Below are 14,030 nucleotides of genomic sequence, written 5' to 3' on the forward strand. Positions count from 1 at the left end.
GTAGTACAGTGGACCCCCGGTTAACGAACTTTTTTCATTCCAGTAGTATGTTCAGGTGCCAGTACTGACCGAATTTTTTCCCATAAGGAATATTGTGAAGTAGATTAGTCCATTTCAGACCCCCAAACATACATGTACAAAAGCACTTACATAAATACACTTACATAATTAGTCGCATTTGGAGGGGATCGTTAAGCGGGGGTCCACTGTACTTCCATGGGTGGTTGCTGTCTACCAACCTACTACCTAAAAGGAGGTTTTGTGTGCGAGGGGCTTGGACTTCCAGCAGGCATGTGTGAGCGTGTTTGATAGGAGTGAATTGAGACAAATGGTTTTTAATACTTGACGTGCTGTTGGAGTGTGAGCAAAGTAACATTTATGAAGGGGTTCAGGGAAACCGGCAGGCCGGACTTGAGTCCTGGAGATGGGAAGTACAGTGCCTGCACTCTGAAGGAGAGGTGTTAATGTTGCAGTTTAAAAACTGTAGTGTAAAGCACCCTTCTGGCAAGACAGTGATGGAGTGAATGATGGTGAAAGCTTTTCGTTTTCGGGCCACCCTGCCTTGGTGGGAATCGGCCAGTGTGCTAATAAAAATATATACAGTAGGGCCCCACTTACACGGTGGGTTAGGTTCCAAGCTGTCGCCAGAAAGCAGACATCGCTGGAAGGCAGAACGCCATTTTTTCTATTTATAAATGCATATAAATGTCAGACAACAAGTTTACACTAAATTATATTAAGTTAGTAATAGAACTAGGCATTAAAAACACACAAAGTAAAATACATTCACAGTAAATTCATTACTTATCTTAAAGTATTTGTAAACTTAAGTAGTACTTATTTGTAGGAAGTCAGGTGCAGGTAGCCCAGGTGTAGGTAGCACTGGCTCCCCGTCTCATACTTAATATACGATATTTAAAACATCCCAGAGAGGTAAAATACACATACAGTACACTCATTATTTACCTTAAAATATGTGTAGTCTTAATATAGGAAGAGAGGTGAGTAGTATTTATTTGTAGGAAGTCAGTGTAGGTAGCAGGTAGGTGTAGCCCGTCTGGGCTACACCTACCGGCTACCTACACTGTGGCCCAGAGCCATATTATTAACATTGACATGCCTTGTTCACTGAATTTAATCATTTCTAACAACTACCTTTAGATGCCATCATAAACGAAGGTAGAAGTAATGAATAATTCATGTCGAAAATTGTAAACAAAAGCAGAGTGAGGGAGTGGCTGGACCAAACGCAGATTCATACACGTTTTCTCTGATGACTGAACAGAGAAAACGTAATGTTGTCCCTCCACCCGGCTACCACACAGCTCCACAAGTATTATTATCAGAGCACTTGTAAAATATGCAATAAATGCCAGACAACAAGTTTACACTAACTTATATTAAGTTAGCAATAGAAATAGGCATTAAAAACACAATAAAAGGTAAGATACACACAGAGTACACTTATTACTTACCTTAAAATATTAATATTAATGTGTGAGAGATGAGTGGCAGGGTGTTTATTGAATAAAATCAGAATGGCACACCATCATCCTCTAACTTGGCACTTAAAGCAAGAGGCTTACGACTTCTCTTTTTATTACAGCTAACCTTAGACGCCATCGTCAATGAGAGCCAACTAGTTAACGAAAGAGTAAACGAGAGAGAGAACGAGATACAGAGTTGAGACAATGTAAGAACACAAACTGAACACGTAGTGGACGATCACTTGGTCAGGTGAAATAAATGCGTATTAATATGTGTCTACTTTTAGTTCATTCACGTCCATTTGTAAGAGTTTGTAAAACATTTACCTCAATATTTTATTTTAATAATAATTACCTCACAATACAAATACTCTTACATTGTGTACAAGTTGTACAAGTTAGTTCAGAATAAACAAACAGCAACACACCATTTTTAGAGTGAATGAAGATAATATTAATAATAATATTATTATTATTAATAATAATAATAATAATATTATTATTATTTATTATAAAAAGCATTAAACCCACAAGGGTCGTGAATTGCTATACAGTGGACCCCCGGTTAACGATTTTAATCCGTGCAAGAGGGCTCATCGTTATGCGAAATAATCGTTATGCGAATGAATTTTCCCCATAAGAAATAATGGAAATAAAATTAATCCGTGCAAGACGCCCAAAAGTATGAAAAAAAATTTTTTTTACCACATGAAATGTTAATTTTAATACACACAAACTGAAAAAGGCATGCACAATTACATGACACTTACTTTTATTGAAGATCTGGTGATGATTGATGGGATGGGAGGAGGGGAGAGCATTATCTTCTTACTGTTTAGAAGGGGAATCCCCTTCCATTAGGACTTGAGGTAGCAAGTCCTTTTCTGGGGTTACTTCCCTTCTTCTTTTAATGCCACTAGGACCAGCTTGAGAGTCACTGGACCTCTGTCGCACAACAAATCTGTCCATAGAGCTCTGTACCTCCCGTTCCTTCAAGACTTTCCTAAAATGGGCCATAACATTGTCATTGAAATAGTCACAAGCACGGCTTGCAACAGCTGTGTCAGGGTGATTTTCATCTATAAAGGTTTGCAGTTCAACCCACTCTGCACACATTTCCTTAATCTTTGAAGTAGGCACAATGGATTCCACAACTGGCATAGGCTTCTCAGGGTTAGCCCCAAACCCTTCAAAATCTTTCTTAATTTCCATACTAATTCCCACCCTTTTTACCACAGGGTTGGCACTAGAAGCTTTCTTGGGGCCCATGGTCACTTATTTTCCACAAACAGCACCGAAAACACTGTAATAATACGAAATATTCCGAGTGTATGCTTGGATGTTACCGCGGAGGCTGGCTGGTAAACAATGGGACGGCCGGCACATGTGAGGGCACATTGGACGCGTCTCGGACGAAAATCGGTATGCGGGTTTTTAATCGGTATGCGGGGCAAAAATTTTGCGATAAAAGTAATCGTTATGCGGAAAAATCGCTATGCGATGCCATCGTTATGCGGGGGTCCACTGTATATAGAGTAAAGGCATACGAAAAGAATACAAATCTCATATTTACATCAATTTTTATTCCGTGAGTGTATCATGTTTCATATATAATTTTGAGGAAAATATCATAGATGGATTAATGAAAATGCCTATATTGATGTAAAATAAGACATTTAGTGTGCCCAAGAGTGATTATTACGTAGTATTGGAGTCATGAGATAAGATAAGATAAGATTTCGTTCGGATTTTTAACCCCGGAGGGTTTGCCACCCAGGATAACCCAAGAAAGTCAGTGCGTCATCGAGGACTGTCTAACTTATTTCCATTGGGGTCCTTAATCTTGTCCCCCAGGATGCGACCCACACCAGTCAACTAACACTCAGGTACCTATTTGCTGCTAGGTGAACAGGACAACAGGTGTAAGGAAACGTGTCGAAATGTTTCCACCCGCCAGGAATCGAACCCGGGCCCTCCGTGTGTGAAGCGGGAGCTTTAGCCACCAGTAGAGAGAGACTTAGTGATTTTAATGTGTACCTGCACACCAGCACAGTGTGTAAGTATATTTAGGTACAAATATCGTAGGGGTTCTTAAATGGAGATATCGAGGGTTGAAGGTAGACACACTTGTTGGATGGTAACGATATATTGTCAGACTGTGATGATGGGAGATGGAGCCCAGCCTTGCCGTGTTCTAGCCTGGATGTCTAACGCCGACTGAGGAGGAGGCAGAGGTACGAACGTACACATGCGCATCCCGTGACGTCACACAAACAGTCACAGGCCTAGGGATCTCCTATCTAAAGCACATGGATGATACTGATATACTATACTACACAGGGATCAGCAACTATGCTGACACAAAAAAATATGCAGTAATTTTAAAACACTTGAAATTTTGGAAAGTTTCCTGGCATAATAGATGTGGTCACGGAAAATGTAAACAAGCCGGGTGGGGGGCGCCGTATTTGAAAGACCGCTTGCCGTATAGCAAATTTTGGTCATAATTTGACATCGCCGTATTAGCAGAATGCCGTAAGGCGAAACGCCGTAAAGCGGGGCCTTACTGTGTGTATATATATATATACAGTGGACCCCCGGTTAACGATATTTTTTCACTCCAGAAGTATGTTCAGGTGCCAGTACTGACCGAATTTGTTCCCATAAGAAATATTGTGAAGTAGATTAGTCCATTTCAGACCCCCAAACATACACGTACAAACGCACTTACATAAATACACTTACATAATTGGTCGCATTCGGAGGTAATCGTTATGCGGGGGTCCACTGTATATGTATATATATATATATATATTATATATATATATATATATATATATATATATATATATATATATATATATATGAAATAACTTTCAAAATGAGCTTGGTGCCCAGGGGTATGGGGAAACATCGCTTAGCTTCTGCTAAGTGCCCATACTTATCGTGGGTCTAACTCCGTGGTAAAGTACTGTGGACTCTGATACAGAGTTTGCAGGTTCGAGTCTTGCTGTGGACGTAGAGACAATGTTTGTAAATAATTTCGCATGTTTGCGAATTGTTAAGCATTTCAAATCTCTTTTGTTGTCCACTGCATGTGGCAGGATTTCATGAAATAACTTTCAAAACGAGCTTGGTGCCAGGGGTATAGGGAAACATCACTTAGCTTTGGCTAAGCGCCCATACTTATCGCGGGTCTAGCTCCGTGGTAAAGTACTGTGGACTGTGATACAGAGTTAGCAGGTTCGAGTCCTGCTGTGGATGTGGATATATATATATATATATATATATATTCAGTGGTCCCTCTTTGTTCGTAATTAATCCGTTCCTGGAGCCGTTACTATAAACAAAATTTACAATTTACGAATCAATTTTCCCCATAAGAAATAATGTAAATACAATTAATCTGTTCCTGACACCCAGAAGTATTAAAACAAAAAATTTTTTAACATGAAATATGCATGTAGTACATAAACAATACAATGGGAAATGATGAATGAAACATTAACAGCATAACACTTACCTTTATTGGAGATTCTTCTTAGTGTATGGGAGACTGGAGGAGGAGAGAGAGTGGATTGTTTATAGTTTGGAAGGGAAATCCCCTTCCATCAACACCTCAGGTACCATTTGCTTTTCTGGGGTTGCTTCTCTTCTCTGTTTCTTAATGCCAATAGGACCACCTTTAGAGTCACTGGAGTCCTGTCTCACAAAATAACTGTGGAGAGAGCTCTGTTTCTGGCATCTCTTTAACACTTCCCTAAAATGGCCCAAGACTTTGTCACTGTACATGTTGCCAACCTGGCTTGCAACAACCTTGTTAGGGTGATGTTTCTCCATAAAGCTTTCCATCTTACCCCACATAGTAAAAATCTCTTTAATTTCTGAAGAAGGCACCTTCTTCCATCTCTCTTCCTCCTCCTCTGCAGCAAGATTCTGAGCTGCGATGTGTTGCTCTTCCTGCTGAAGCTCTTGCAGCTCCTCAGTGGTGAGCTCTTCATTGTGGTATTCCACCAATTCTTCCACATCCTCCAAACTCACATCCAACCCCATGGAACTCCCCAGTGCCACAATTGATTTTACAACAGACATAGACTCATTAGGGTCAGTCCCAAATTCTTCAAAATCCCTCTTGTCGACACAATCTGGCCACAATTTTCTCCAGGCAGAGTTCAAAGTCCTGGTAGTCACTCCCTCCCAAGCCATACCTATAAGGGTTATGCAGTGGAGGATGCTGAAGTGTTCTCTCCAAAATTCCCTTAGGGTCAAGTGAGTGTCTGTGGTCACAGTCAAGCACCTGTGAAACATTGCTTTTGTGTAGAGTTTTTTAAAGTTTGCAATAACCTGCTGGTCCATGGGTTGGAGGAGAGGAGTGGTATTCGGGGGCAAGAACTTTACTGTGATGAACCCAAACTCCTCGAAAATTAGGTCATCCAAGTTTGGAGGATGAGCAGGTGCATTGTCCATTACTAGCAGGCACTTGAGATCCAATTTCTTTTCCAGGAGATACTCCTTCACACTAGGGCCAAACACTTCATTGAACCACTCGACGAAAATTTCCCTCGTGACCCATGCCTTACTATTAGATTTCCAAAACACACACAATTTACTCTTCATAACATTGTTTTTCCTGAACACTTTGGGATTTTCAGAATGGTACACTAGTAATGGCTTCACTTTGAAATCTCCACTAGCATTAGCACAGAACATTAGCGTCAGCCTGTCTTTCATAGGCTTGTCCTGGCATTGCCTTTTCCTCTTGTGTAATGAAGGTCCTCTTTGGCATTTTCTTCCAAAAGAGGCCTGTTTTGTCACAATTGAACACTTGTTCAGGTTTCAGTCCTTCAGCCTCTATGTACTGGAATTCATGCACATATTTTTCAGCCGCCTTGTGGTCCAAACTGGCAGCCTCACCATGCCTTACCACACTGTGTATGCCAGTACGGTTCTTAAATCTCTCAAACCAGCCTTTGCTGGCCTTAAATTCATTCACTTCACCACTATGTGCAGGCAATTTCTTTACCAAATCTTCATGCAACTGCCTAGCCTTTTCACAAATAAACGAAGTCATAAGAGTATCTCCTGCTAATTGTTTCTCATTTATCCACACCAATAATAACTTCTCAACCTCTTCCAGTACTGGTGATCTCATTTTTGTCAGCATAGTTACTCCCTTTGCAACAACAGCATCCTTTATTTCATTTTTCTTGGCCGCTATGGAACATAAGGTTGTGTAGGGTTTCTTATACATCCTGGACAGTTCAGCCACACTTGTACCACTTTCATATTGTTCAATGATGGTTTTCTTAAATTCAATCGTATTTCTCACCTTCTTTACCACAGGCTTGGCACTAGGAGCTTTCTTTTGAGCCATGGTAGCTTATTTAGTACTTGCAAGCACTAAAATAAATGGAATATTATGAAATATTTCGCTGGAGCACGTGAGAGGACCTTCGCTCACTGGTAAACAATGCCAGACTGGCTGCCGCCCTGGCTCATGCCGTGGGTACGCGTCCCGGACGAACTACGACTCGCGAGTCAACCTATGAAAAGCGAGTCCATGTTTATACAAAAATACCTCTATGATTGGCGAATTTTACGATTGCCGGGAACTACGAAAAGCAGGGGACCACTGTATATATATATACAGCAGGGCCCCGCTTTATGGCGTTTCGCTTTACGGCATTCCGCTAATACGGACATTTCAAATTATGACCAAAACTCGCTATACGGCTCCCCCCACCTGTCTTTCTAATACGGTCACAGCGGCCCACCGAGTTTGTTTACATTCTCCCTGAGCACATCTTATTATGTCTGGAAACTTTCCAAAATTTCAAGTGTTTTAAAGTTATTGTATATTTTATATGTATTGTACTTGATAATTAAACTTGTGTACACCTGTACCTAAATAAACTTACACACTGTGCTGGCATGTAGGTACACATTAAAATCACTAAGAGTCTCTCTACTCTTGATGCAATAATAATAATAATAATAATAATAATAATAATAATAATAGTAATAATAATCTCTTGGGCGCATTAATGTCGCATATTACGTTAATATAGACATTTCCCTTAATCTATCTATGATATTTTTTTCAAAATTATATAAGAAACACATTATGTAACACACAAACATGATACATGCACCCACAGTATAAAAATTTATACAAATATATATGAGATGTTTACCAAACGGTTTGTAGAAGTGTCGGAAGAATTACGTTTTCTCTAGCCCATCACCTGTTACTAGGGATAACTGTAGAAAAATATTCCTTTCGTATGCCTTCACTTTATAGCTATAATTCTGTACTAACTTGTACACAGTGTATGAGTATTTGTTTCGTGATTTAATTATTATAATAATAATAAAAATATTATAAGGTAAAAGTTTCACAAACTCTTACAAATGTACATGAATGAACTAAAACTGGACACGTATTAATACCGTCTATTTCGCCTGACCGAGTGATCGTCCACAACCTGTTCAGTTTGTTTGTTTACGCTGTCTGAGCTCGGTGTATCATTAAATGTTGTATATTACGTTAATATACACATTTTCATTAATCCATCTGTGATATTTTTTTCAAAATTATATAATAAACACGATACATAACATAAATACATAACAACATATGTGTAGAGAACCTAGGATAACCCAAAAAAGTCAGAGTGACTTACTTCCATTGCCTTCACTCAGAGCATCATTTCTTCTCAAAATGATGTTACATGAGAATGGGAATGTTCTTCTTTATTTATTCTACCGTATCAATGTAGAGACAACCTGTACACAATGTAACTTGTACACAAACCAGACGTGTACACTGTTTACAAAACTTACCTTCGCTTGGTTTGTTTACATAACTCTGCGCCTGTCCTCTCTCATGCACTCATTCTTTCTCTCTGGTATTGTAGCCTGGCTGACTACCATACATACCACACTTGATTTTTTACAATAAATATTACTCATCTCACCCTATATTTTAAGGTAAGTAATGAGTGAAGTGTATATACATTTTATCGCTCTGGGATGCTTAAATATCATAGAATAGTATGTGTGGGTGGGGTGGCCTGGTATGGTAGCCTGGCTGACTACCATACATACCACACTTGATTTCTTACAGTAAATACTACTTGTCTCACCCTAGATTAAGACTATAAATATTTTAAGGTAAGTAATGAGTGCACTATGTGTGTATTGTACTTTTTTATTGTTTTTTGATGCCTGGTTCTATTGCTAACATAATATATGTTAGTGTAAACTTGTTATCTAGTGTTTGTATGCATTTGTAAGTGGAAAAAAAGGGTGTTCCACTTTACGGTGGTTTCCGCTTTACGGCGGTAGCCTGGAACCTAACCCGCCGTATAAGTGGGGCCCTCCTGTATATATATATATATATACACAGTGGACCCCCGAGTTTCGTGATTAATCCGTTCCAGAGATCCCGCCGAAGGTCGAAATTCACGAAACTCGAAACCATTTTCCCCATAAGAAATAATGGAAATAAAATTAATCCGTTCCAAACACCCAAAAATATTAAAATAAATTTTTTTTTTTCAAATTAAATAAAGATTTACATAATGAAAACAATCAGAAATCAAGTACATGCATTTAAAATAAATAATAATAACATTGGGTGGATGGAAGATGGGAGGAGGTGATAGGAGGAAGGTGTACACTATTGTTTGGAAGGAGAATGTCCTTCCATTAGGACTTTAGGTAACAAGTCCTTATCTGGGGTTACTTCCCTTCTTTTAATGCCACTGGGAACACCTTGAGAGTCACTGACCCCTGGCGCACAAGATATCTATCGAGAGAGGTCTTTTTCTGCCGTTTCTTTAAGATTTTCCTGAAGTGGGACACAGCACTGTCATTGTACATGTTGCAGATACGGCTTGTTTCAGCTTGGTCAGGGTGATACTTTTTAACAAATCTTTGCAACTCATTCCACATATGTCCTTAATCACTGAAGAAGGCACCTCATCCACTCCCTCTTCCTCCACCTCTGAAGCAAGTTCCTCGGCTGTGGTCTGATGTTGTTCCAGTTGAAGCTCTTGGAGTTCGTCAGTGGTTAGCTCTTCCCTGTGGTCCTTCACCAACTCTTCCACATCCCCGTCACTCACTTTATATATATATATATATATATATATATATATATATATATATATATATATATATATATATATATATATATATATATATATATATATATATATATACATGTATATATATATATATGTTGAAGGATCAGATATGGAAGGAGAAAAGAGAATATGAATGTTTAAATTCAAGAATTATGTGGATTAAAGTAAAGGTTGGATGCGAAAAGTGGGTCATAATAAGCGTGTATGCACCTGGAGAAGAGAGGAATGTAGAGGAGAGAGAGGGATTTTGGGAGATGTTAAGTGAATATATAGGAGCCTTTGAACCAAGTGAGAGAGTCATTATGGTAGGGGATCTGAATGCTAAAGTAGGAGAAACTTTTAGAGAGGGTGTGGTAGGTAAGTTTGGGGTGCCAGGTGTAAATGATAATGGGAGCCCTTTGATTGAACTTTGCATAGAAAGGGGTTTAGTTATAGGTAATACATATTTTAAGAAAAAGAGGATAAATAAGTATACAAGATATGATGTAGGGCGAAATGACAGTAGTTTGTTGGATTATGTATTGGTAGATAAAAGACTGTTGAGTAGACTTCAGGATGTACATGTTTATAGAGGGGCCACAGATATATCAGATCACTTTCTAGTTGTAGCTACACTGAGAGTAAAAGGTAGATGGGATACAAGGAGAATAGAAGCATCAGGGAAGAGAGAGGTGAAGGTTTATAAACTAAAAGAGGAGGCAGTTAGGGTAAGATATAAACAGCTATTGGAGGATAGATGGGCTAATGAGAGCATAGGAAATGGGGTCGAAGAGGTATGGGGTAGGTTTAAAAATGTAGTGTTAGTGTGTTCAGCAGAAGTTTGTGGTTACAGGAAAGTGGGTGCGGGAGGGAAGAGGAGCGATTGGTGGAATGATGATGTAAAGAGAGTAGTAAGGGAGAAAAAGATAGCATATGAGAAGTTTTTACTAAGTAGAAGTGATGCAAGGAGGGAAGAGTATATGGAGAGGAAGAGAGAGGTTAAGAGAGTGGTGAAGCAATGTAAAAAGAGAGCAAATGAGAGAGTGGGTGAAATGTTATCAACAAATTTTGTTGAAAATAAGAAAAAGTTTTGGAGTGAGATTAACAAGTTAAGGAAGCCTAGAGAACAAATGGATTTGTCAGTTAAAAATAGGAGAGGAGAGTTATTAAATGGAGAGTTAGAGGTATTGGGAAGATGGAGGGAATATTTTGAGGAATTGTTAAATGTTGATGAAGATAGGGAAGCTGTGATTTCGTGTATAGAGCAAAGAGGAATAACATCTTGTAGGAGTGAGGAAGAGCCAGTTGTGAGTGTGGGGGAAGTTTGTGAGGCAGTAGGTAAAATGAAAGGGGGTAAGGCAGCTGGGATTGATGGGATAAAGATAGAAATGTTAATAGCAGGTGGGGATATAGTTTTGGAGTGGTTGGTGCAATTATTTAATAAATGTATGGAAGAGGGTAAGGTACCTAGGGATTGGCAGAGAGTATGCATAGTTCCTTTGTATAAAGGCAAAGGAGACAAAAGAGAGTGCAAAAATTATAGGGGGATAAGTCTGTTGAGTATACCTGGTAAAGTGTATGGTAGAGTTATTATTGAAAGAATTAAGAGTAAGACGGAGAATAGGATAGCAGATGAACAAGGAGGCTTTAGGAAAGGTAGGGGGTGTGTGGACCAGGTGTTTACAGTGAAACATATAAGTGAACAGTATTTAGATAAGGCTAAAGAGGTCTTTGTGGCATTTATGGATTTGGAAAAGGCGTATGACAGGGTGGATAGGGGGGCAATGTGGCAGATGTTGCAGGTGTATGGTGTAGGAGGTAGGTTACTGAAAGCAGTGAAGAGTTTTTATGAAGATAATGAGGCTCAAGTTAGAGTATGTAGGAAAGAGGGAAATTATTTCCCAGTAAAAGTAGGCCTTAGACAAGGATGTGTGATGTCACCGTGGTTGTTTAATATATTTATAGATGGGGTTGTAAGAGAAGTAAATGCGAGGGTCTTGGCAAGAGGTGTGGAGTTAAAAGATAAAGAATCACACATAAAGTGGGAGTTGTCACAGTTGCTCTTTGCTGATGACACTGTGCTCTTGGGAGATTCTGAAGAGAAGTTGCAGAGATTGGTGGATGAATTTGGTAGGGTGTGCAAAAGAAGAAAATTAAAAGTGAATACAGGAAAGAGTAAGGTTATGAGGATAACAAAAAGATTAGGTGATGAAAGATTGGATATCAGATTGGAGGGAGAGAGTATGGAGGAGGTGAATGTATTCAGATATTTGGGAGTGGACGTGTCAGCGGATGGGTCTATGAAAGATGAGGTGAATCATAGAATTGATGAGGGGAAAAGGGTGAGTGGTGCACTTAGGAGTCTGTGGAGACAAAGAACTTTGTCCTTGGAGGCAAAGAGGGGAATGTATGAGAGTATAGTTTTACCAACACTCTTATGTGGGTGTGAAGCATGGGTGATGAATGTTGCAGCGAGGAGAAGGCTGGAGGCAGTGGAGATGTCATGTCTGAGGGCAATGTGTAGTGTGAATATAATGCAGAGAATTCGTAGTTTGGAAGTTATGAGGAGGTGTGGGATTACCAAAACTGTTGTCCAGAGGGCTGAGGAAGGGTTGTTGAGGTGGTTCGGACATGTAGAGAGAATGGAGCGAAACAGAGTGACTTCAAGAGTGTATCAGTCTGTAGTGGAAGGAAGGCGGGGTAGGGGTCAGCCTAGGAAAGGTTGGAGGGAGGGGGTAAAGGAGGTTTTGTGTGCGAGGGGCTTGGACTTCCAGCAGGCATGTGTGAGCGTGTTTGATAGGAGTGAATGGAGACAAATGGTTTTTAATACTTGACGTGCTGTTGGAGTGTGAGCAAAGTAACATTTATGAAGGGGTTCAGGGAAACCGGCAGGCCGGACTTGAGTCCTGGAGATGGGAAGTACAGTGCCTACACTCTGAAGGAGAGGTGTTAATGTTGCAGTTTAAAAACTGTAGTGTAAAGCACCCTTCTGGCAAGACAGTAATGGAGTGAATGATGGTGAAAGTTTTTCTTTTTCGGGCCACCCTGCCTTGGTGGGAATCGGCCAGTGTGATAATAAAAATATATATATATATTTATTTTTTTTTTATTATCACACCGGCCGATTCCCACCAAGGCAGGGTGGCCCGAAAAAGAAAAACTTTCACCATCATTCACTCCATCACTGTCTTGCCAGAAGGGTGCTTTACACTACAGTTTTTAAACTGCAACATTAACACCCCTCCTTCAGAGTGCAGGCACTGTACTTCCCATCTCCAGGACTCAAGTCCGGCCTGCCGGTTTCCCTGAATCCCTTCATAAATGTTACTTTGCTCACACTCCAACAGCACGTCAAGTATTAAAAACCATTTGTCTCCATTCACTCCTATCAAACACGCTCACGCATGCCTGCTGGAGAGAGAGAGAGAGAGATAGAGAGATAGATAGAGAGATAGATAGAGAGATAGATAGAGAGATAGATAGAGAGAGAGAGAGGTAGATAGATAGATAAATAGATAGATAGATAGATAGAGAGATAGATAGATAGATAGATAGAGAGATAGATAGATAGAGAGATAGATAGAGAGAGAGATAGATAGAGAGAGAGATAGATAGAGAGATAGATAGAGAGATAGATAGATAGATATCTAACTAAGGCAGGATTTGTAGCAATGGGTTCAAGCTGGAAAAAATTAGATATGAAATGGACATAGGAAAGCATTAGTTTGGTAATAGAATTGTGGATGAGTGGAACAAACTCTGGCTTAGTGCCATTGAAGTGAAAGCCTTGTCTAGACTATTTTTAAGCTACACAAATATGTGAGTGGGTGTGACTTGGGCCTCCTAGCATGGGCCAGTAAGCTTGCTGCAGTGTTCCTCCGTTCTTAAGTTTTATGTTCTTATTTACAGGCTTGAAGGCTTTGCACCCAGCAACTATGTGAGAGAGCGAGGGACAATGGGTTTACAACAGTATGAGTGAGTAGCCAAGAAAGTTTTATCATTACTTGTTATTGTAGTATCAGTATTGCATTACAGATTATAGTTAGTGCAAGTAAGGTGTTTAGGATATTGGTGTAATGTGTTTTAATAACATCTTAGAATTTAAAAATAGTGTATGTATTATTTTCAAGATAACTTTTTAAAAGCATTTACAGTTCTTTATTGTATTCACTACACCTCTTATATTAAATTTCCAGGTTAATAAACTTAGTGATGAAAAACATGTATTATACAGTACATATATATTTGAATTAATTTTTGTTACTACAGATGGTATCTTGGAGATGCAACAAGACAACGTGCAGAAATACTTCTGATGCAGCAGGAGCGAGAAGGTGGCTTTGTAGTTAGGAATTCCACTACTAACTCTGGGATATATACTTTATCTGTCTTCTCCAAGCAGTGAGTTGAAGTACAT

General features: G+C 39.4%; 1 protein-coding gene across 7 annotated transcripts in view; it reads left to right on the forward strand.

Moving 5' to 3' along the window:
• Window positions 1-14,030, forward strand: part of Btk (tyrosine-protein kinase Btk29A) — a 728,553-nt gene that overhangs the window by 570,237 nt on the left and 144,286 nt on the right. For all 7 annotated transcript variants that reach the window (XM_070084310.1, XM_070084315.1, XM_053773706.2 and 4 more), the window contains 2 exons: window positions 13,523-13,588; window positions 13,883-14,014. In XM_070084310.1, coding sequence (XP_069940411.1) covers window positions 13,523-13,588; window positions 13,883-14,014 — 198 coding nt within the window. The remainder of the gene's footprint in view (window positions 1-13,522; window positions 13,589-13,882; window positions 14,015-14,030) is intronic.

Source organism: Cherax quadricarinatus, chromosome 12, assembly GCF_038502225.1.
Source record: "Cherax quadricarinatus isolate ZL_2023a chromosome 12, ASM3850222v1, whole genome shotgun sequence".
Lineage (NCBI taxonomy): Eukaryota > Metazoa > Arthropoda > Malacostraca > Decapoda > Parastacidae > Cherax > Cherax quadricarinatus.